The 24,573-nt window shown below is 34.9% G+C and overlaps 3 protein-coding genes across 5 annotated transcripts in view; all 3 read left to right on the forward strand.

Moving 5' to 3' along the window:
- Positions 1–4,710: 4,710 nt before the first annotated feature.
- LOC136839339 (uncharacterized) lies at positions 4,711–5,933 on the forward strand. Its single transcript, XM_067105232.1, has 3 exons — positions 4,711–4,761; positions 5,168–5,278; positions 5,475–5,933. Exons 2-3 carry the CDS (start codon positions 5,173–5,175, stop codon positions 5,795–5,797), a joined length of 429 nt encoding a protein of 142 aa, XP_066961333.1. The 5' UTR covers positions 4,711–4,761; positions 5,168–5,172; the 3' UTR covers positions 5,798–5,933.
- Positions 5,934–12,749: 6,816 nt separating this feature from the next.
- Positions 12,750–14,081, forward strand: LOC136839742 (uncharacterized). Of its 2 annotated transcripts, none has more exons than XM_067106086.1 (3): positions 12,750–12,795; positions 13,226–13,336; positions 13,537–14,081. In XM_067106086.1, the coding sequence occupies exons 2-3, from the start codon at positions 13,231–13,233 to the stop codon at positions 13,857–13,859; spliced, it is 429 nt and encodes a 142-aa protein (XP_066962187.1). In that variant the 5' UTR covers positions 12,750–12,795; positions 13,226–13,230; the 3' UTR covers positions 13,860–14,081. The 2 variants fall into 2 exon arrangements, with proteins under 2 accessions (XP_066962187.1, XP_066962188.1); XM_067106087.1 differs by having other exon boundaries at positions 12,780–12,805.
- A 6,357-nt stretch (positions 14,082–20,438) lies between these two features.
- LOC136839743 (uncharacterized) overlaps positions 20,439–24,573 on the forward strand; it is a 7,547-nt gene continuing 3,412 nt past the window's right edge. The window contains exons 1-3 of one of the 2 annotated variants that reach the window (XM_067106088.1): positions 20,452–20,481; positions 20,915–21,022; positions 21,223–21,772. In XM_067106088.1, the coding sequence (XP_066962189.1) occupies positions 20,920–21,022; positions 21,223–21,602 (483 nt within the window). In that variant the 5' untranslated portion in view covers positions 20,452–20,481; positions 20,915–20,919 and the 3' untranslated portion in view covers positions 21,603–21,772. Of the gene's footprint in view, positions 20,482–20,914; positions 21,023–21,222; positions 21,773–24,573 lie in introns of those variants that run through there. The other variant, XM_067106089.1, reaches the window with a different exon arrangement.

Below are 24,573 nucleotides of genomic sequence, written 5' to 3' on the forward strand. Positions count from 1 at the left end.
AAAGGGATCAAAATACGGAGTGAAAAATGCATTTAATTGCTCATCCCTCTTGCTTTTTCTCAGAAACACAACGTGACTGTGGCATCCACCAAAGGTATACGAATTGGCAAAATGAAAAGTTCAGCCGATTTTATGAAAGACTAACGAAAGTCAGCTTTCTTGAGAATTATCTGCTATATAAGTTCATATATGTGTAGTGCATGAATATGTACATTCATATAACTGATCGTTATACTCATGCACATTATTTACACTGAAAAATAGACATTGACTTTAATAATAAAAAAAAGTTTATTTCACAGGTTTACTGTTCGATTTCCACCTGGGGGAAATATAAGGTAGTCCTCTAACGGGCAACAACAACACAGGAAATACAATGTTATTCTTTCAGCAGCCGCCATATTTTAACAATAACATCCGTGGAAACACACGCATATACGATATTTGTAGGAATACGTACTAATAAAATCAAGTGGAATTTAAAAAGTTATTGGTCCGAGATAGCAATCCTAAGACCGCTTATTAAATGATCATTAGTCTCAACACTGTTTCTTTGATAAAGACTATCGAGGACGTCGGCAGTCAGGAGTTCTCATTCATACGCAGATACCTGACCTCGTCTTCACTGAATCATTTGAATTTCCAAGTTATCGACATACTTCTTGTAGGTCACGAAGGGATCTGTGCATAAACCGTAAGAGGAGACTCGGTTTTACTGGAAGCTGTTCTGCTTGTAGTTACTTCATATCTAAGGCTGTTACTATTCCCCGATCGATTGGTCTAGAAGCACAACGGAGGAAGAGGGTAAACAACACTCTTTATTTCTTATTTTGTCAAATTGTCAAATAACTGCTGTGATGAGGAAGCTCTGTGTAACAGTGATAGAATCCTTGATATGAATATTGCGTCATCTGGCATCTGTCAAAAGACTTGATGAGTCACTGGAACTGAACTTTCTTGTCTCCGGGCACCAGGTAACGATTTTCTCTTTTTTTTATCTTATGCACGGCCTCGGAGCCAGTTGACTTTTAATAATTTCCGTTGCAACCATATATGGAGTGTGACCAAGCAGAAGACAGAAATTGGTTGTTAGAAGAAGCCGCCTTTGCTGTAAGAGAAGGGCAACGGTGTGGCAGAATTATCCCAATGTTTGTCCTTCAAGAGAGTAATAGCCTCAGTTTTGTGGATCTATCTTTGTCATGATAAGAAAGAGGTTGATCTGGCTTTTCGATGTCGTTACTTGGTGACATCTAATTCAGACTCGTGAGTTCGACACCAAATGTCATGGAAACTTCCTAAAATTCTCAAAGCGAAAGATATGTGGTTTTGTCATCATGAAGTTAGAGGGTAGGCGTGTGTCTGAAATCTTTTTGTTTGACCCTGAATTGAAAATATAGTGCTTTGAAAGACTGAACTGATGACTGGTCAGCTTGAGAGAGGAAATGATACAGCGGTCACCGCTTATATGGTAATTCGGAGATGAACCTTCTTTGTAAAAAAAAAAACTTTCACAACAGTAATTGTTTCATACACCCAAAGAGAAGGCTAATTTGGTCAGGGATGCTGAAACAATCTGGCCATTAATTAAAATGTATAGTTAATGAACTCTCATGATACTTTGAGTGTACGTTTCGACTAACACTTCGTGGACCTATTTCTCGCTTTTTAGTTTTTAATTTTCATTTCCCCATCACGGTACTTTCTTAGTGTTTCCTTTGTCTCAGAACTGTATGAATGTAAAATTAATAAATCGCAAACAACTTCCGACTCCATTCAAATAAAATCTCCAAGATAACATTATAAAAGGGCTGAAACAACTGAGTCACCAACGAAAAATAAAGAGAAAACGGAAGCCTTTCAGTTAACCTCGTGGAAAATTAAGTCTTCCAGGGCTTGTCTGGGGAGGGAGTCCTGAGACAGAGACTTGACCTGCTTTTGCGAGCAGCAATTTTGTGGAGATAACTTGGTGTTTTACCTTTTCGTTGCAAGGGTTTCTAGGCGTTTACTAGATTTGGCAGATATCAAAGATTTTGTTGTGCGCTACCTCGTATTATGCATATCAGTCATAACCCAAAATGCGTTTCTTTTGCATGTATTTCATTCAGTTATAGAACAAATGGATAGTAATAAACATTATTAACATATATTCACTTGATATCCATGTAAGCCCTGAAAGTGTAAGAAAATGCATAAAAACTACAATGTTTTGTTCCTGACAAAATCCTCGTTCATCACTGAATCTTTGATCGGTATAGAGCTCGCCGACTGTCCTTCAGCATATCATCACCACTGCAGTGAACAAAGGTATGTATCAAGAACCATTAATGATAGCCTACATTCCTAATGAAGAAAACTTTTGAACTGGAGGAGTAAAAGCCGAGATCGTAAAGAGAATTTTACCCAGCACAATGTATAAAAAACATTAATATGAAAACTATTTGTACTGAGTCCGTTAGATTTTATATTACCAGGCTGAGATATTTTCATGCAGATAAGACATTAATGTTACTATACATCAGAAAGACACCAATTACATTTATATTTATATTTATATTTATTAGAAAACGTCTCCTAGCTATCTGTTAGGTGATTTTGAAAATACAAAATATATTAACAAAAGTTCAATGAGAGTTTTACTTAGCACAATGTATAAAAAACATTAATTTGAAAACTATTTGTACCGAGCCCGTAAGATTTTATATTACCAGGCTGAGATATTTTCATACAGATAAGACAGTAATGTTACTATACATAAGAAAGACACCAATTACATTTATATCCATATTTATTTATTAGAAAACGTCTCCCAGTTATCTGTTAGATGATTTTGAAAATACTAAATATATTAACAAATGTTCAATGAATGAGATATATAATAAAAATTGTTTTCCTTCATTAGTTTGAGTCTAACAAACTAAAAAGGTTTTGGTTTATAAAGCAAAATCAGGGTTTCATATTTCGATATATTATCGATAAAATCAAATATTCCAGAGTTTCAATCATTTGCAATCGAATGATGACGTTACAATAATTAACTTTACTGCTATCGCGTAAATAATAATTCATTATGATGTTCTTTTACAATATATTAATATTTTAAGTCAATTTGACTTATCCAGAAATTACATAAGTCTTATTTTAATAACGATTCCATTTTAACGTTAAAATATCCATCCAGTCTTACTTTTTTCTTCATTGAATCCATCAGGAAGTTCCTGGTCGTAGCTCCCGCCTACAAGGACTTGGCTCCTGGTCAGGATGTCATCAAGCCAAAGCCAAAAATTTGTAACTGTCATTTCTACTTCATAGGAAAAATGTTTCCTATACTGTTTGGATGATGTCAGTGAGGAATAATTAAGCATTTAAGTTATGCAAACATAAATTGAAGACTAATCTCAACCCAAAAAGACTTACTGAAGACCGTAAAGATAGTAAGTATTCTCGGAAGCCTCATACTCAAAAATGAAAAGGCGATGATATTATATATACACATATTATATATATATATATATATATATATATATATATATATATATATATATATATATATATATATATATATATATATATATATATATTTATATATATACATATATATATATACATATATAAATATGTATGCATATATACATATATGCATATATAAATATATACTGTATATACTATATACTATACTGTACACACACACACACACACATATATATATATATATATATATATATATATATACACACACATTTATATATACACAAATACATGTGCATATATTGAGATAGGTAAATAAATAAGACATATATATGTACTGCATATATATATATATATATATATATATATATATATATATATATATATATATATATATATATATATGTAATGTTTCCTATTTAATCAGAGAAGGTTATTGCCCATCATCTTAGCTTTATAAATCTCAGGTTCTATACCCTTCTTCGCCCCATTGCGACGCTCCGTAGTCAGCTAAATAACCGGTACAAATTTTACTGCTCGATCAGATATAAGTTCCATCGGTTTTCAAGCGAAATAGCTTACATGAATATACCCAGCAATGAACACACACACACACACACACACACACACCACACACTCACACACACACACACACACACACACACACACACACATATATATATATATATATATATATATATATATATATATATATATATATATACATATTCAAACTGAATTATGGCTGTACATTTGGTGATAGAATATCATGATATTAATTATCATTTTGTATTTAAAAGATTCAATCAAAATTATGATTAGTTGAAAGAAAACAAAAACATTGGACATTCTAGGAAAAGATCCCAGTAACTTATGACAGATTATTACTCTGCCCTTGGAGTATGTGGTACGATGCCAGGAAGTCCGGTGTGGGTAGGGAGGCAGTCAGTTCTTCAGCACTTTTTTACGTAAATAATTTTGTAACGGAGGTTCCTGGGAATTTACTTAACATTGCTGCTGCCAAAAATATCGTTATTTACTGCTTCGTAACATACAAACCATTAATAACAGAGCCTAGTTCTTTATTTGTTTTGTATGTTCAAGTACAATACAAACAGGAATTAATCAAGCGGTGAGAAAAACAATGCGTGGATCCCAAGATGGAGTAAGAAAAATGCTGAACATCGGGGTGTCTGGCATCTCCCATGATCCTCGATCTTCGGATATAAGCAGTCACAGGATCGTTGGTCTGTACAGAACACACCGATTACCCTTCAGTGTAACACCAACACCACAGTGAGTTAAAGTAGGCAGGCAAAAGGCAGGCTCAGATATAGTTAAATTCAAAAGTTTTGAATATTCATGTTTTCAGGAAACGTTTCATCTCGTAAAAATGATATGTTCAAAATTTCCTCCGCCCTCTCATTATTGTGGCTTTAAGAATGTTCATACTTAAAGACTTGCAAATAGGACAACGGGAAACATTTTATTACAGAAGATTAAGCGTCTTTGTCTAGATATCATGAAAAATATTTTAGGCTTTTTTGACCCCAGTTGCTTATGACCGTTAGGTTGGGTTAGGGAATTCTTACCAGAGCATTTGAAAAGGCAGAATTAGAAATATTTTCATCATGATGGTGAATCCACTTTAAAGCTAAAGAAATTGTTCCAACTATAGACTTCTTTTCAATCTCCAATACAGCCAAGATGAAATTCCTAATTGTGGCCTCCTTCTGCGTTGCTGTGGCTCTTGGTCAGAGCGTTATTCCGCCAAAACCAAGTGTTCGGGATTTGCCTGCTGAAGTCCGCCCAGGTTAGTATCTGTCAATAATACTTTAAAATGCACCGTTTTAACATGGAGAGTGATATCATTATAAGTCCAGTCATCTATTCAAGCAATAAATTTCTGTGCTCTGTCATACAGAAAACAAAAATATGTAAAAAATTTACATCAGGAAATAGCATATGGTAATCTGTTTATACTGATGATTTATTTTCTATTTAAACAGAGGCTGAAGGTCAATGCTACGCAATCACAGCCAAAAAGGCCTTCCCAGTGGGCCAGACTTGGCCCCTGACTCCTTTCTGTGGCAAAGCCACCTGCATTCAGCATGAAGGCAAACTCTTCGAAAAGGTGGAAGACTGTGGCGCTGTGCCCAAACCTTCTCCCGGCTGCAGAGTCAAGAACGAAGCCGACAAAGACAAGCCATACCCAGCCTGCTGCCCCGTGTACGAGTGCCAGGAAGGTGCCAGCCTCCAGTACCCAACTGAAGAAGAACTGAAGGCTGCTGCACAGCAGGCTGCCAAGGCTGCAGAAGGCGCCCAGGGATAAGAGACCTCCATCAATCGTTCCCACAGAAAAATCCACAGAAATCATTGATGAATAACTACATTTTACCCGGAATCCATAGTCTTATGGTTAATTAAAACAGTAAACAAGAACAACAAAGAATAAGGGAAGTGCACCTTATTTAGAAGATAACAGAAATTGCCGACTACTCTACTGAGAATTTATATTGATATTTTTATTGAAAATAAAAAAACTCAAGTTAATTACCGTTTTCTAAACCTTGTAACAGAAGTTATATTGAAAAATGTATAAAAATGTCTATGAAATTCGCCACGACATTCTAATAGACATGAGCTTTTATTAGTGTTCTTTAACTGACTTGCAAATGTTAAAACATTCAAAACCTTATACTATAAAACAATGCAGTTGGAATATGCATCTTGCAACTAAAAATGCTCTTTTTTTTATCTAGTGTTAAAAGAATTATTTTTGTTATCTTAATGGCCGTGTTCTTTATACAATAAGTACTCATGGATATTGTTTAATAAGTGAGCACTCGTTCCAATAATTGTGCTTGCTCTCATGTACTCATTACTCCAGAATCCTTGGATAAGTATGCGTCATTAGAAACAAAACCTGGTAACATTAATCTCCCATGAAGGGTTAAGACGAATAATTAAAACCGAGAGGCATTTCTTTACTTCATGTACATGTGCAGATCTTTTCAAGGCATATAGCAACAATTTCTGACAAAATGCATAAACAAAAAAGTTTGTGTGCTTAAATCATTGTTAAAATTTCGAGGTTAATGACATTTTGCAAGAAAGAGTGTTACAGCTTACATCTGTTTACAGAGTTTGTTGTTTAAACATCTTAAGATTGGCTTTATCCCTGCTTGGGCTCTTTCTCACAGAGCAGCCTGTCAAACCGTAAAATATACACAAAGGATGGATGTGCAGTTTGCTACAGTATACGGACGTTATAGTAGTGTGGGAATGTTCCTTATCGGTCGACGCTTTGACCTGATTAACAGTACTTTTTCAGGTGACCTCTCAGATGGCATCGGTTCGTAGGGTGAAAGTGGGTGTGTCATGTTCGCCATGACTTTTCGTTCTCAGGCATCACACTGCGGACGATTCGTCTTCTGCAGGTGATGGAAGGAAAGGTGGGGATTTCATTCTTCGTGTTCACCGTCGGTTTTAATTTCTGTACATACAGAGCCTCTAAGAATTGCTGTAGGCGATTGTCAGGACGGCAGCTAAGATTTTGACTGATTTTAACAGTGTAAGGCGGTTTAAGTTATTTTTGTGTTTTTCCCTGAAGTGCTTCAATATTGCGTCTTCCCGCAGATGGCAAGGATGACATTTGGATAGACGGATGGTCGTCGAACTGACATATGAATGAGGGTATCTCCTATTTTAAAATGTGAATCGCTATACGATTTTCTGTCTCTTCAGATCGACCGTAGGAGTGCCTAGATCATATTCAAGATCCGTTGTTTGGTGGTTTTTATAACAAGTAATAGCGGCAACGCTGGTGCATATAGTATTTATTGAATAGTTTGTTACTTCTTGGTACCAGTTTTTATTCATTTTACTTTCCTGGAATTTCTCAGATTGTACCGATGTTGGTAAAAAGTGTTTTTGCTCTGTTATTTTCGCATATGTTTCCTTCCGCGCAGAGAAGACTTCTTGCGTAAATGTCCACGGCGTTTACTTTGCAGACGTCCGAACACTCAGTCTGTTCATTTTAACACATGCAAGGGTTCGACTATGAAAGATTAATACTTCTGTAACCATACATAAGAAAATGTATCTCATCGATAAAAAAAATGAACAATTCATTGAAATACATGTTCCAAATCTCTTGACAATGATACTTTTATATCAACATAATGCCATTTCCCAGTACACACTCACAATTAAGCACTGACTGCTTAATCGTGGATATGCTAATGGTCTGAGATTCTGATGCCCTGTGTCCTAAGGGGAAGGAGGGAATAGTGATGGGTCGTGAACCCCTTGCGGAAGAAAATGGTCACTAAAGTGGCTTATGAGCCTCTTTTTCTCGAGGCCAATAGCAACCACATACATCAGGTTAATATTTTTACGGAGGACTGCTCCCGTTGTGGTAGTAGGTGGTATGATCAGAATATTGCTGACATGGAAAGTTCCAAGTTTTTGGGACAGAAATATTTTGTACCTCGAGTCATAAATGCTCGTGGACTTCTTTGTAGGAGGAAATTTCTCCTAAATAAGCCTTTTCTCCTGAGGGAAGAGCAATCACAGGAACAGAAAATAACAGCATCCTTGCTGTTCTGCACAGCGTGAAAAACACTGAATGCAATTAGGAAGTATTAGGAAGAAAGAAGAGAAAAGGTCACTGAAAGGGATTAAAATTCAGTGGAACATGCTTTTAATTGCTCATCCCTCTTGCTTTTTCTCAGAAACACAGCGTAATTGTAGCATCCTCCAAAGGTGTACGAATTGGCAAAATGAAAAGTTCAACCGATTTTGTTAAAGACTAACGAAAGTAATCTTTCTTGAGAATTATCTACCATTCATATATATGTAGTGCATAAATATGTACATTCATATAACTGACCGTTATACTCCTGCACAATATTTACAACTCTAATAACTTGGGAGTATTGTAATCATTACACTGCAAAAAAAAACAATGATTTTAACATGTATGGAAAAGTAATAATAACAAAAAGTTTGTTCGATTTCCACCTAGGCGAAAATACAAGGTAGTCCTCTAACGGGTAACAACAACGCAGGAAATGCGGTGTTATTCTTTAAGCATCCGCCATATTTTAACAATAACATCCATGGAAACACTCACATATACGACATTTGTGGAAATGCGTTCCAGTAAAATCAAGTGAAATTTTAAAAAGTTATTGGTCCAAGATATCAATCCTAAGACCGCTTATGAAATGTTCATTAGTCTCAACATTGTGTCTTTGATAACGACTATCGAGGGTGTCATCTGTCAGGAGTTCTCATTCATACGCAAACACCTGACCTCGTCTTGACCGAATCATTTGAATTTCCAAGTCATCGATATGCTTCTTGTTGATCACGAAGGGACCTGAGCAAAAACCACAAGAGGAAACTCGGTTTTGCTAGAAATTCTTCTTCTAGATACTTCATATCTATGGCTGCTATTATTTCCCGATCGATTGGTCTAAAAGCACAACGGAGGAAAAGCGTAAATAACACTCTTATTTCTCATTTTGTCATACAGTTAAATAACTGTTATGATGAGGTAGCTCTGTGTAACTAATGTGATATAATTCTTGATGTGAATATTACGTCATCTGGCATCTGTCAAAAGACTTCATGCGTCACTGGAACTGAACTTGCTTATCTCCAGGCACCAGTTAACGTGTTTTCTCTTTTTCTATCTTATGAACGGCCTCGGAGCCAGTTGACTTTTAATAGTTTCCGTTGCAACCATATATGGAGTGTGACCAACCGGAAGACAGAAATTGGTTATTAGAAGAAGCCGCCTTTGCTGTAAGAGAAGGGCAACGGTGTGGCAGAATTATCCCAATGTTTGTCCTTCAAGAGAGTAATGGCCTCAGTTTTGTGGATCTTTCTTTGCCTTGATAAGAAAGAGGTTGATCTGGCTTTGAGATGACGTTACTTGGTGACACCTAATTCAGACTTGTGAGTTCGACACCAAGTGTTATGGAAACTTCCTAAATTTCTCAAAGCCAGAGATATGTGGATTTGTTATCATGAAGTTAGAGGGTAGGTGTGTGTCTAAAATCTTTTTGTTTGACTCTGAATTGAAAATATAGTGTTTTGAAAGACTGAACTGATGACTGGTCAGCTTGAGAGAGGAAATGATACAGCCGTCACCGCCTCAATTATTGTTTATTTGGTAATTCGGAGATGAGCCTTCTTTATAAAAAAAAACTTTCGCAACAGGAATTGTCTCATATACTCAAAGAGAAGGCTAATTACGTCAGAGATGCTGAGACAATCTGGCCATTGAATTAAAATGTATAGTAAATGCATTCTCATGATACTTTGAGTATATGTTTCGACAAACACTTCGTGGACCTATTTCTCGCTTTTTAGTTTTTAATTTTCATTTTAAAATCATGGTACGTCTTAATGTTTCCTTTGTCCCAGAACTGTATGAATGTAAAATGAATAAATCGCAAATAACTTCTGACTCCATTGAAATAAAATCTCCAGGATAACTTTATATAAGAGCTGAATCAACTGAATCACCAACGAAAAATAAAGAGAAAACGGAAGCCTTTCAGTTAACCTCGCGGAAAATCAGTCTTCCAGTGCTTTGTCTGGAGAGGTTGTCCTGAGGCAGAGACTTAGCCTGCTTTTGCGAGCGGCAATTTTGTGGAGATAACTTGGTGTTTTACTATTTTTTCGTTACAAGGGTTTCTAGGCGTTTACTAGATTTAGCAGGGTTTCAAAGATTTGGTTGTGTTCTACTTCGTATTAAGCATATCATTCATAACCCAAAATGCGTTTCTTTTGCATGTATTTCATTCAGTAATAGAACAAATGGATTGTAATGAACGTTTAACATAATTAACTAGATATCCATGTAAGCCCTGAAAGTGTAAGAAAATGCATAAAAAACTATAATGTTTTGTTCCTGACAAAATCCTCGTTCATCACTGGATCTTTGATCGGTATAGAACTAGCCGACTGCCCCTCAGCATGTCATCACCACTGCAGTGAACAAAGGTATGTATCAAGAACGATTAATGATGCATCCCTAATGAAGGAAAAACCGAGATCCTAAAGAGAATTTTACTCAGTACAATGTATAAAAAACATTAATATGAAAACTATTTGCACTGAGCCCTTTAGATTTTATATATTACCGGGCTGAGATATTTTCATGCAGATAGGACATTAATGTTACTATACATCAGAAAGACACCAATTACATTTATATTTATATTTATTTATTAGAAAACGTCTCCCAGTTATCTGTTAGGTGATTTTGAAAATACAAAATATATTAACAAAAGTTCAATGAGATATGTAATAAGAATTATTTATTTGCCGTCATAATTATGAGCCTAACAAACTAAAAGGTTTTGGTTCACAAAGCAAAATCAGGGTTTCATATTTCGATATATTATCGATAACGTCAAATATTCCAGAGTTTCAATCATATTTAATCGAATGACGACGTTACAATAATTAACTTTACTACTACCGTGTAAATAATAATTCAATATGATATGCTTTTACAATATATTAATATTTTCAGTCAATTTGACTTATCTAGAAATTACCATAAGTATTATTTTAATAACGATTCCATTTTAACGATAAAATATCCATCGAGCCTTACTTTTTTCTTCATTAAATCCATCAGGAAATTCATGGTGGTTGCTCCAGCTAACAAGGACTTGACTCCTAATCACGTTGTCATCAAGCCAAAACCAAAAATTTGTAACTGTCATTTCTACCTCATAGCAAAAATGTCTCCTATACTGTTTGGTTGATATCAGTGAGGAATAATTAAGCATTTAAATTATGCAAACATAAATTGAAGACCTGCTGGAAACAGAAAGATAATACCCTCTGCAGCCTCATACTCTATAATGGATAATGATGATATTATATATACATACATACATATATATATATATATATATATATATATATATGCATATGTAATATATACAGTATATACTATACATTAATATATATATATATATATATATATATATATATATATATATATATATATATATATATATATATATATATATATATATATATGCATATATAATATATACAGTATATACTATACATTAATATATATATATATATATATATATATATATATGCATATGTAATATATACAGTATATACTATACATTAATATATATATATATATATATATATATATATATATATATATATATATGCAAACATTTATACATACACAAATACATGTACATATGTATGATAGAAAAATAAAGAAATATATATATATATATATATATGAATATATATATATATATATATATATATATATATACATATATATATATATATATATATATATATATATATATATATATATATATATATATATATATATATATAATATATAAAATGTTTCCTATTTAATCCGAGATGGTTATTGCACATCATCTTAGCTTTATAAATCTCAGGTTGTATACCGTTCTTTGCCCCATTGCGACACTCCGTAGTCAACTAAATAACTGGTACAATTTTTACCGTTCGATCAAATATAAGTTAGATTGGTTTTCAAGCGAAATAGCTTAAATGAAGATACCCAGCAATGAACACACACGCTCACACGCACACACAGACACACACACACACACACACACACACATATATATATATATATATATATATATATATATATATATATATATATATATATATATATATATATATATACATATATATTTAATATTTTTTTTTTTTAATTTATATTCAGACTGAATTATGGCTGAACGTTTGGTGGTAGAATATCATGATATTAATTGCTATTTTGTTTTTAAAAGATTCAATCAAATTGTATAATTAGTTGAACGAAAGCAAAAACATTTGACATTCTAGGAAAAGATCCCAGTAACTTATGAAAGCTTATTATTCTGCTTTCGGGGCATGTGGTACGATGCCAGGACGTCCGGTGTGGGTAGGAGGCAGTCAGTTTTTCAGCAGGTTTTTAGGTAAATGAGTTGGTAACGGACGTTCCAGGGGATTTACTTAACATTGCTGCTGCCAAAAATATCGTTATTTACTGCTTCGTAATATACAAACCACTAATAACAGAACCCATTTCTTCAATTGTTTTGTATGTTTAAGTACAATACAAACGGGAATTAAAAAAGCAGTGAGAAAAACAATGCTTGAATCCCAAGATGGAGTAAGAAAAATGCTGAACATCAGGGTGTCTGGCATCTCCCATGATCCTCGATCTTCGGATATAAGCAGTCACAGGATCGTTGGTCTATACAGAACACACCGATTACCCTTCAGTGTAACATCAACACCACAGTGAGTTAAAGTAGGCAGGTAAAAGGCAGGCTCAGATATAGTTAAATTCAAAAGTTTTGAATATTCATGTTTTCAGGAAACGTTTCATCTCATAACAACGATATGTTCAAAATTTCCTCCGCCCTCTCATTATTGTGGCTTTAAGAATTTTCATACTTAAAGACTCTTGCAAATAGAAAAACGGAAACATTTCATTACAGAAGCTTAAGAGTCTTTGTCGAGATGTCATGAAAAATATTTTAGGCTTTTTGACCCCAGTTGCTTATGACCGTTAGGTTAGGTTAGGAATTCTTTCCAGAGCATTTGAAAAGGCATAAGAAACTTGGGATAGCTACACAATTAGAAATAATATTTTCAACATGATGTTGATTCCATTTTAAAGCTAAAGAAATTGTTCCAACGATAGACTTCTTTTCAATTTCCATTACAGCCAAGATGAAATTCCTAATTGTGGCCTCCTTCTGCGTTGCTGTGGCTCTTAGTCAGAACGTGATTCAGCCAAAACCAAGTGTTCGGAATTTGCCTGCTGAAGTCCGCCCAGGTTAGTATCTGTCAATAATACTTTAAAATGCATCGTTTTAACATGGAGAGTGATATCATTATCAGTAAAGTCCAATAATTTATTCAAGCAATAAATTTCTGTGCTATGGCATACAGGAAACAATAATATGTAAAAAATTTACACCAGGAAATAGCATATGGTAATCTGTTATACTTATGATTCATTTTCTATTTAAACAGAGGCTCAAGGTCAATGCTACGCAATCACAGCCAAAAAGGCCTTCCCAGTGGGCCAGTCTTGGCCCCTGACTCCCTTCTGTGGCAAAGCCACCTGCATTCAGCATGAAGGCAAACTCTTCGAAAAGGTGGAAGACTGTGGCGCTGTGCCCAAACCTTCTCCCGGCTGCAGAGTCAAGAACGAAGCCGACAAAGACAAGCCATACCCAGCTTGCTGCCCTGTGTACGAGTGCCAGGAAGGTGCCAGCCTCCAGTACCCAACTGAAGAAGAAGTGAAGGCTGCTGCACAGCAGGCTGCCAAGGCTGCAGAAGGCGCCCAGGGATAAGAGACCTCCATCAATCGTTCCCACAGAAAATCCACAGAAATCATTGATGAATAACTAAATTTTACCCGGAATCCATAGTCTTATGGTTAATTAAAACAGTAAACAAGAACAACAAAGAATAAGGGAAGTGCACCTTATTTAGAAGATAACAGAAATTGCCGACTACTCTACTGAGAATTTATATTGATATTTTTATTGAAAATAAAAAAAAACTCAAGTTAATTACCGTTTTCTAAACCTTGTAACAGAAGTTATATTGAAAATGTATAAAAATGTCTATGAAATTCGCCACGACATTCTAATAGACATGAGCTTTTATTAGTGTTCTTTAACTGACTTGCAAATGTTAAAACATTCAAAAACCTTATACTATAAAACAATGCAGTTGGAATATGCATCTTGCAACTAAAAATGCTCTTTTTTTTATCTAGTGTTAAAAGAATTATTTTTGTTATCTTAATGGCCGTGTTCTTTATACAATAAGTACTCATGGATATTGTTTAATAAGTGAGCACTCATTCCAATACTTGTGCTTGCTCTCATGTACTCATTACTCCAGAATCCTTGGATAAGGATGCGTCATTAGAAACAAAACCTGGTAAAATTTATCTCTCATGAAGGAAAAAGACGAATAATTAAAACCTAAAGGCATTTCTTTACTTCACATACATGTGTAGATCTTTTCAAGGCATGTAGCAACAATTTCTGACAAAAAGCATAAACAAAAATGTTTAAGTGTGCTTAAAGCATTATTAAATTTTCGAGGGTTAATGACATTTTCCAAGAAAGAGCGTTACAGCTTACAACTTTTTACCAAGTTTGTTGTTTAAGCTTTTAAGATTGGCATTATGCCAGCTTGGGCTCTTTCTCACAGAGCAGCCCGTAAAACCGTAATATTCACAAAGGATGGATGATCAGTTTGCTAGAGCATACGGACGGTATAGTAGTGTGGGAATGTTTATCATTGGTCGACGCTTTGACCTGATTAACAGTACTTTTGCAGGTGACTTCTCAGATGGCAAAGATGACATTTGGATAGACGGACCGTCGGTTTTTTAATGGTCGTCGAACTGACATATGAATGAGCGGTTTATCTTGTTTTTAAAATGTGAATCGCAAGGATGACGATTTTCTGTCTCTTCAGGTCGGCCTGTTTTAAAATGTGAAGGAGTGCCTCAGGGTCATATTCAAGATCCGTTGTTTGGTGGTTTTTATAACAGGTAATAGCGGCTATCTTGATGTCGCCCGAAGAGGTGATGAAGTTATCCATATTTATGTTTTTTAAAAGATGCTTCATCCCTAACGGCAACGCTGGTGCATATAGCATTTATTGAATAGTTTGTTACTTCTTGGTACCAGTTTTTATTCATTTTACTTTCCTGGAATTTCTCAGATTGTACCGATGTTGGTAAAAAGTGTTTTTGCTCTGTTATTTTCGCATATGTTTCCTTCCGCACGGAGAAGACTTCTTGCGTAAATGTCCACGGCGTTTACTTTGCAGACGTCCGAACACTCAGTCTGTTCATTTTAACACATGCAAGGGTTCGACTATGAAAGATTAATACTTCTGTAACCATACATATGAAAATGTATCTCATCGATAAAAAAAAATGAACAATTCGTTGAAATACATGTTCCAAATCTCTTGACAATGATACTTTTATATCAACATAATGCCATTTCCCAGTACACACTCACAATTAAGCACTGACTGCTTAATCGTGGATATGCTAATGGTCTGAGATTCTGATGCCCTGTGTCCTAAGGGGAAGGAGGGAATAGTGATGGGTCGTGAACCCCTTGCGGAAGAAAATGGTCACTAAAGATGCATATAAGCCTCTTTTTCTCGAGGCCAATAGCAACACATACATCAGGTTAATATTTTTACGGAGGACTGCTCCTGTTGTGGTAGTAGGTGGTATGATCAGAATATTGCTGACATGGAAATTTCCAAGTTTTTGGGACAGAAATATTTTGTACCTCGAGTCATAAATGCTCGTGGACTTCTTTGTAGGAGGAAATTTCTCCTAAATAAGCCTTCTCTCCTGAGGGAAGAGCAATCACAGGAACAGAAAATAACAGCATCCACGCTGTTCTGCACAGCGTGAAAGACACTAAATGCAATTAGGAAGTATTAGGAAGAAAGAAGAGAAAAGGTCACTGAAAGGGATCAAAATACGGAGTGAAAAATACATTTAATTGCTCATCCCTCTTGCTTTTTCTCAGAAACACAGCGTAATTGTGGCATCCTCCAAAGGTGTACGAATTGGCAAAATGAAAAGTTCAACCGATTTTGTTAAAGACTAACGAAAGTCAACTTTCTTGAGAATTATCTACCATTCATATATATGCAGTGCATAAATATGTACATTCATATAACTGACCGTTATGCTCCTGCACAATATTTACAACTCTAATAACTTGGGAGTATTGTAATCATTACACTGCAAAAAAAAAAACATTGATTTTAACATGTATGGAAAAGCAATAATAACAAAAAGTTTATTTCACAGGTTTATCGCTCGATTTCCACCTGGGCGAAATATAAGGCAACAACAACGCAGGAAATACGATTTTATTCTTTAAGCATCCTCCATATTTTAACAATAACATCCATGGAAACACACGCATATACGATATTTGTGGAAATGCGTTCCAGTAAAATCATGTGAAATTTTAAAAAGTTGTTGGTCCCAGATATCAAACCTAAGACCGCTTATGAAATGTTCATTAGTCTCAACATTATGTCTTTGATAACGACTAAAAAGGGCGTCATCTGTCAGGAGTTCTCATTCACACGCAAGCACCTGACCTCGTCTTGACCGAATCATTTGAATTTCCAAGTCATCAATATGCTTCTTGTTGATCACGAAGGGACCTGTGCAAAAACCACGAGAGGAGACTCGGTTTTGCTAGAAGTTCTTCTAGTTACTTCATATCTATGGCTGCTATTATTTCCCGATCGATTGGTCTAAAAGCACAACGGAGGAAGAGCGAAAATAACACTTTTATTTCTCATTTTGTCATACAGTCAAATAACTGCTATGATGAGATAGCTCTGTGTAACTAATGTGATAGAATCCTTGATATGAATATTACGTCATCTGGCATCTGTCAAAAGACTTCATGCGTCACTGGAACTGAACTTGCTTATCTCCAGACACCAGTTAACGTGTTTTCTCTTTTTCTATCTTATGAACGGCCTCGGAGCCAGTTGACTTTTAATAGTTTCCGTTGAACCATATATGGAGTGTGACCAACCGGAAGACAGAAATTGGTTATTAGAAGAAGCCGACTTTGCTGTAAGAGAAGGGCAACGGTGTGGCAGAATTATCCCAATGTTTGTCCTTCAAGAGAGTAATGGCCTCAGTTTTGTGGATCTTTCTTTGCCTTGATAAGAAAGAGGTTGATCTGGCTTTGCGATGACGTTACTTGGTGACACCTAATTCAGACTTGTGAGTTCGACACCAAATGTCATGGAAACTTCCTAAATTTCTCAAAGCCAGAGATATGTGGATTTGTTATCATGAAGTTAGAGGGTAGGTGTGTGTCTAAAATCTTTTTGTTTGACTCTGAATTGAAAATATAGTGTTTTGAAAGACTGAACTGATGACTGGTCAGCTTGAGAGAGGAAATGATACAGCCGTCACCGCCTCAATTATTGTTTATATGGTAATTCGGAGATGAGCCTTCTTTATAAAAAAAACTTTCGCAACAGGAATTGTCTCATATACTCAAAGAGAAGGCTAATTACGTCAGAGATGCTGAGACAATCTGGCCATTAATTAAAATGTATAGTAAATTCACTCTCATGATACTTTGAGTATACGTTTCGACAAACACTTCGTGGACCTATTTCTCGCTTTTTAGTTTTTAATTTTCATTTTAAAATCATGGTACGTCTTAATGTTTCCTTTGTCCCAGAACTGTATGAATGTAAAATGAATAAATCGCAAATAACTTCTGACTCCATTGAAATAAAATCTCCGGGATAACTTTATATAAGAGCTGAATCAACTGAATCACCAACGAAAAATAAAGAGAAAACGGAAGCCTTTCAGTTAACCTCGCGGAAAATCAGTCTTCCAGTGCTTTGTCTGGAGAGGTTGTCCTGAGGCAGAGACTTAGCCTGCTTTTGCGAGCGGCAATTTTGTGGAGATAACTTGGTGTTTTACCTTTTCGTTACAAGGGTTTCTAGGCGTTTACTAGATTTAGCAGGTTTCAAAGATTTGGTTGTGTTCTACTTCGTATTAAGCATATCATTCATAACCCAAAATGCGTTTCTTTTGCATGTATTTCATTCAGTTATGGAACAAATGGATTATAATGAACGTTATTATCATAACTGGATATCCATGTAAGCCCTGAAAGTGTAAGAAAATGCGTAAACACTACAATGTTTTGCTCCTGACAAAATCTTCGTTCATCACTGGATCTTTGATCGGTATTGAACTTGCCGATTGCCTTTCAGCATGTCATCACCACTGCAGTGAACAAAGGTATGTATCAAGAACGATTAATGATGCATTCTTAATGAAGGAAAAGCCGAGATCCTAGAGAGAATTTTACTCAGCACAATGTATAAAAAAAATTAATATGAAAACTATTTGCACTGAGCCCTTTAGATTTTATATATTACCGGGCTGAGATATTTTCATGCAGATAGGACATTAATGTTACTATACATCAGAAAGACACCAATTACATTTATATTTATATTTATTTATTAGAAAACGTCTCCCAGTTATCTGTTAGGTGATTTTGAAAATACAAAATATATTAACAAAAGTTCAATGAGATATGTAATAAGAATTATTTATTTGCCGTCATAATTATGAGCCTAACAAACTAAAAAGGTTTCGGTTCACAAAGCAAAATCAGGGTTTCATATTTCGATATATTATCGATAACGTCAAATATTCCAGAGTTTCAATCATATTTAATCGAATGACGACGTTACAATAATTAACTTTACTACTACCGTGTAAATAATAATTCAATACGATATGCTTTTACAATATATTAATATTTTAAGTCAATTTGACTTATCTAGAAATTACCATAAGTATTATTTTAATAACGATTCCATTTTAACGATAAAATATCCATCGAGCCTTACTTTTTTCTTCATTAAATCCATCAGGAAATTCATGGTGGTTGCTCCCGCTAACAAGGACTTGACTCCTAATCACGTTGTCATCAAGCCAAAACCAAAAATTTGTAACTGTCATTTCTACCTCATAGCAAAAATGTCTCCTATACTGTTTGGTTGATATCAGTGAGGAATAATTAAGCATTTAAATTATGCAAACATAAATTGAAGACCTGCTGGAAACAGAAAAGATAATACCCTCTGCAGCCTCATACTCTATAATGGATAGGCGATGATATTATATATACATATATATATATATATATATATATATATATATATATATATATATATATATATATATATATATATATACATATATAATATATACAGTATATACTATACATTAAAATATATATATATATATATATATATATATATATATATATATATATATATATATATATATATATATATATATGCAAACATTTATACATACACAAATACATGTACATATGTAGCGATAGAAAAATAAAGAACATATATATATATATATATATATATATATATATATATATATATATATATATATATATATATATATATATATATATATAAAATGTTTCCTATTTAATCCGAGATGGTTATTGCACATCATCTTAGCTTTATAAATCTCAGGTTGTATACCGTTCTTTGCCCCATTGCGACACTCCGTAGTCAACTAAATAACCGGTACAATTTTTACCGTTCGATCAAATATAAGTTCCATTGGTTTTCAAGCGAAATAGCTTAAATGAAGATACCCAGCAATGAACACACACGCACACACGCACACACACAGACACACACACACACACACACACACATATATATATATATATATATATATATATATATATATATATATATGTATATATATATATATATACTTACATATATATTTAATTTTTTTTAATTTATATTCAGACTGAATTATGGCTGCAAGTTTGGTTGTAGAATATCATGATATTAATTGTTATTTTGTCTTTAAAAGATTCAATCAAATTGTATAATTAGTTGAACGAAAACTAAAACATTGGACATTCTAGGAAAAGATCCCAGTAACTTATGAAAGCTTATTATTCTGCTTTCGGGGCATGTGGTACGATGCCAGGACGTCCGGTGTGGGTAGGGAGGCAGTCAGTTTTTCAGCAGGTTTTTAGGTAAATGAGTTGGTAACGGACGTTCCAGGGGATTTACTTAACATTGCTGCTGCCAAAAATATCGTTATTTACTGCTTCGTAATATACAAACCACTAATAACAGAGCCCATTTCTTCAATTGTTTTGTATGTTTAAGTACAATACAAACTGGAATTAAACAAGCAGTGAGAAAAACAATGCTTGAATCCCAAGATGGAGTAAGAAAAATGCTGAACATCAGGGTGTCTGGCATCTCCCATGATCCTCGATCTTCGGATATAAGCAGTCACAGGATCGTTGGTCTATACAGAACACACCGATTACCCTTCAGTGTAACATCAACACCACAGTGAGTTAAAGTAGGCAGGTAAAAGGCAGGCTCAGATATAGTTAAATTCAAAAGTTTTGAATATTCATGTTTTCAGGAAACGTTTCATCTCATAACAACGATATGTTCAAAATTTCGTCCGCCCTCTCATTATTGTGGCTTTAAGAATTTTCATACTTAAAGACTCTTGCAAATAGGAAAAACGGAAACATTTCATTACAGAAGCTTAAGAGTCTTTGGCGAGATGTCATGAAAAATATTTTAGGCTTTTTTGACTCCAGTTGCTTATGACCGTTAGGTTAGGTTAGGGAATTCTTTCCAGAGCATTTGAAAAGGCATAAGAAACTTGGGATAGCTACACAATTAGAAATAATATTTTCAACATGATGTTGATTCCATTTTAAAGCTAAAGAAATTGTTCCAACTATAGACTTCTTTTCAATCTCCAATACAGCCAAGATGAAATTCCTAATTGTGGCCTCCTGCGTTGCTGTGGCTCTTGGTCAGAGCGTCATTCAGCCAAAACCAAGTGTTCGGAATTTGCCTGCTGAAGTCCGCCCAGGTTAGTATCTATCAATATTATTTTAAAATGCATCGTTTGAACATGGAGAGTGATATCATTATCAGTAAAGTCCAATCATTTATTCAAGCAATAAATTTCTGTGCTATGGCATACAGGAAACAATAATATGTAAAAAATTTACACCAGGAAATAGCATATGGTAATCTGTTATACTTATGATTCATTTTCTATTTAAACAGAGGCTCAAGGTCAATGCTACGCAATCACAGCCAAAAAGGCCTTTCCCAGTGGGCCAGTCTTGGCCCCTGACTCCCCTTCTGTGGCAAAGCCACCTGCATTCAACATGAAGGCAAACTCTTCGAAAAGGTGGAAGACTGTGGCGCTGTGCCCAAACCTTCTCCCGGCTGCAGAGTCAAGAACGAAGCCGACAAAGACAAGCCATACCCAGCCTGCTGCCCTGTGTACGAGTGCCAGGAAGGTGCCAGCCTCCAGTACCCAACTGAAGAAGAACAGAAGGCTGCTGCACAGCAGGCTGCCAAGGCTGCAGAAGGCGCCCAGGGATAAGAGACCTCCATCAATCGTTCCCACAGAAAAATCCACAGAAATCATTGATGGATAACTACATTTTACCCGGAATCCATAGTCTTATGGTTAATTAAAACAGTAAACAAGAACAACAAAGAATAAGGGAAGTGCACCTTATTTAGAAGATAACAGAAATTGCCGACTACTCTACTGAGAATTTATATTGATATTTTTACTGAAAATAAAAAAAAAAACTCAAGTTAATTACCGTTTTCTAAACCTTTTAACAGAAGTTATATAGAAATTATATAAAAATGTCTATGAAATTCGCCACGACATTTTAATAGACATAAGCTTTTATCAGTGTTCTTTAACTGACTTGCAAATGTTAAAACATTCAAAAACCTTATATTATAAAACAAATGCAGTTGAAATATGCATCTTGTAACTAAAAATACTCTTTTTTTATGTAGTGTTAAAAGAATTATTTTTGTTATCTTAATGGCCGTGTTCTTTATACAATAAGTACTCATGGATATTGTTTAATAAGTGAGCACCCATTCCAATAATTGTGCTTGCTCTCATGTACTCATTACTCCAGAATCCTTGGATAAGGATGCGTCATTAGAAACAAAACCTGGTAAAATTAATCTCCCATGAAGGAAAAAGACGAATAATTAAAAGCTAAAGGCATTTCTTTACTTCACATACATGTGTAGATCTTTTCAAGGCATGTAGCAACAATTTCTGACAAAAAGCATAAACAAAAATGTTTACGTGTGCTTAAATCATTGTTAAATTTTCGAGGGTTAATGACGTTTTCCAAGAAAGAGCGTTACAGCTTACAACTTTTTACAAAGTTTGTTGTTTAAGCTTTTAAGATTGTCGTTATGCCAGCTTGGGCTCTTTCTCACAGAGCAGCCCGTAAAACCGTAAAATATTCACAAAGGATGGATGAGCAGTTTGCTAGAGCATACGGACGGTATAGTAGTGTGGGAATGTTTATTATTGGTCGACGCTTTGACCTGATTAACAGTGCTTTTGCTGGTGACTTCTCAGATGGCATCTGTTCGTAGACTTTGCTTGGGTGAAAGTGGGTGTGTCATCTTCACCATGACTTCCCGTTCTCAGGCATCACATTGCGGACGATTCGTCTTCTGCAGGTGATGGAAGGAAAGGTGGGGATTCATCCTTTGTGTTTACCGTCGGTTTTAATTTCTCTACATACAGAGCCTCTAAGAATTGCTGTAGGCGATTGTCAGGACGGCAGCTAAGATTTTGACTGATTTTAACAGTGTAAGGCGGTTTAAGTTATTTTTGTGTTTTTCCCTGAATTGCTTCAACATTGCATCTTCCCGCAGATGGCAAGGATGACATTTGGATAGACGGATGGTCGTCGAACTGACATATGAATGAGGGTATCTCCTGTTTTAAAATGTGAATCGCTACACGATTTTCTGTCTCTTCAGATCGGCCGTAGGAGTTCCTGGATCATATTCAAGATCCGTTGTTTGGTGGTTTTTATAACAGGTAATAGCGGCGATCTTGATGTCGCCCGAAAGGCGATGAAGTTATCCATATTTATGCTTTTTAAAAGATGCTTCATCCCTAACGGCAACGCTGGTGCATATAGCATTTATTGAATAGTTTGTTACTTCTTGGTACCAGGTTTTATTCATTTTACTTTCCTGGAATTTCTCAGTTTGTGCAAGCGATGTTGATAAAAAGTGTTTTTGCTCTGTTATTATCGCATATGTTTCCTTCCGCGCAGAGAACACTTCTTGCGTAAATGTCCACGGCGTTTACTTTGCAGACGTCCGAACACTCAGTCTGTTCATTTTAACACATGCAAGGGTTCGACTATGAAAGATTAATACTTCTGTAACCATATATAAGAAAATGTATCTCATCGATAAAAAAAAATGAACAATTCATTGAAATACATGTTCCAAATCTCTTGACAATGATACTTTTATATCAACATAATGCCATTTCCTAGTACACACTCACAATTTAGCACTGACTGCTTATTCGTGGATATGCTAATGGTCTGAGATTCTGATGCCCTGTGTCCTAAGGGAAGGAGGGAATAGTGATGGGTCGTGAACCCCTTGCGGAAGAAAATGGTCACTTTTTCTCGAGGCCAATAGCAACACATACATCAGGTTAATATTTTTACGGAGGACTGCTCCTGTTGTGGTAGTAGGTGGTATGATCAGAATATTGCTGACATGGAAAGTTCCAAGTTTTTGGGATAGAAATTTTTTGTAGGAGAAAATTTCTCCTAAATAAGCCTTTTCTCCTGAGGAAAGAGCAATCACAAGAACAGAAAATAACAGCATCCTTGCTGTTCTGTATAGTGTGAAAGACACTAAATGCAGTTAGGAAGTATTAGGAAGAAAGAAGAGAAAAGGTCACTGAAAGGGATCAAAATACGGAGTGAAAAATGCTTTTAAATGGTCATCCCTCCTGCTTTTTCTCAGAAACACAGCGTAATTGTGGCATCCTCCAAAGGTGTACGAATTGGCAAAATTTTGTTAAAGACTAACGAAAGTCAACTTTCTTGAGAATTATCTACCATTCATATATATGTAGTGCATAAATATGTACATTCATATAACTGACCGTTATACTCCTGCACAATATTTACAACTCTAATAACTTGGGAGTATTGTAATCATTACACTGCAAAAAAAAAAAACGTTGATTTTAACATGTATGGAAAAAGTAATAATAACAAAAAGTTTATTTCACAGGTTTATTGCTCGATTTCCACCCGGGCGAAATATAAGGCAACAACAACGCAGGAAATACGATTTTATTCTTTAAGCATCCTCCATATTTTAACAATAACATCCATGGAAACACAAGCATATACGATATTTGTGGAAATGCGTTCCAGTAAAATCATGTGAAATTTTAAAAAGTTGTTGGTCCCAGATATCAATCCTAAGACCGCTTATAAAATGATCATTAGTCTCAACATTGTGTCTTTGATAACGACTAAAAAGGGCGTCATCTGTCATGAGATATGTAATAAGAATTATTTATTTGCCGTCATAATT

The sequence above is a fragment of the Macrobrachium rosenbergii genome, chromosome 6 (genome assembly GCF_040412425.1).
Source record: "Macrobrachium rosenbergii isolate ZJJX-2024 chromosome 6, ASM4041242v1, whole genome shotgun sequence".
In the NCBI taxonomy this organism is placed as follows: Eukaryota; Metazoa; Arthropoda; class Malacostraca; order Decapoda; family Palaemonidae; genus Macrobrachium; species Macrobrachium rosenbergii.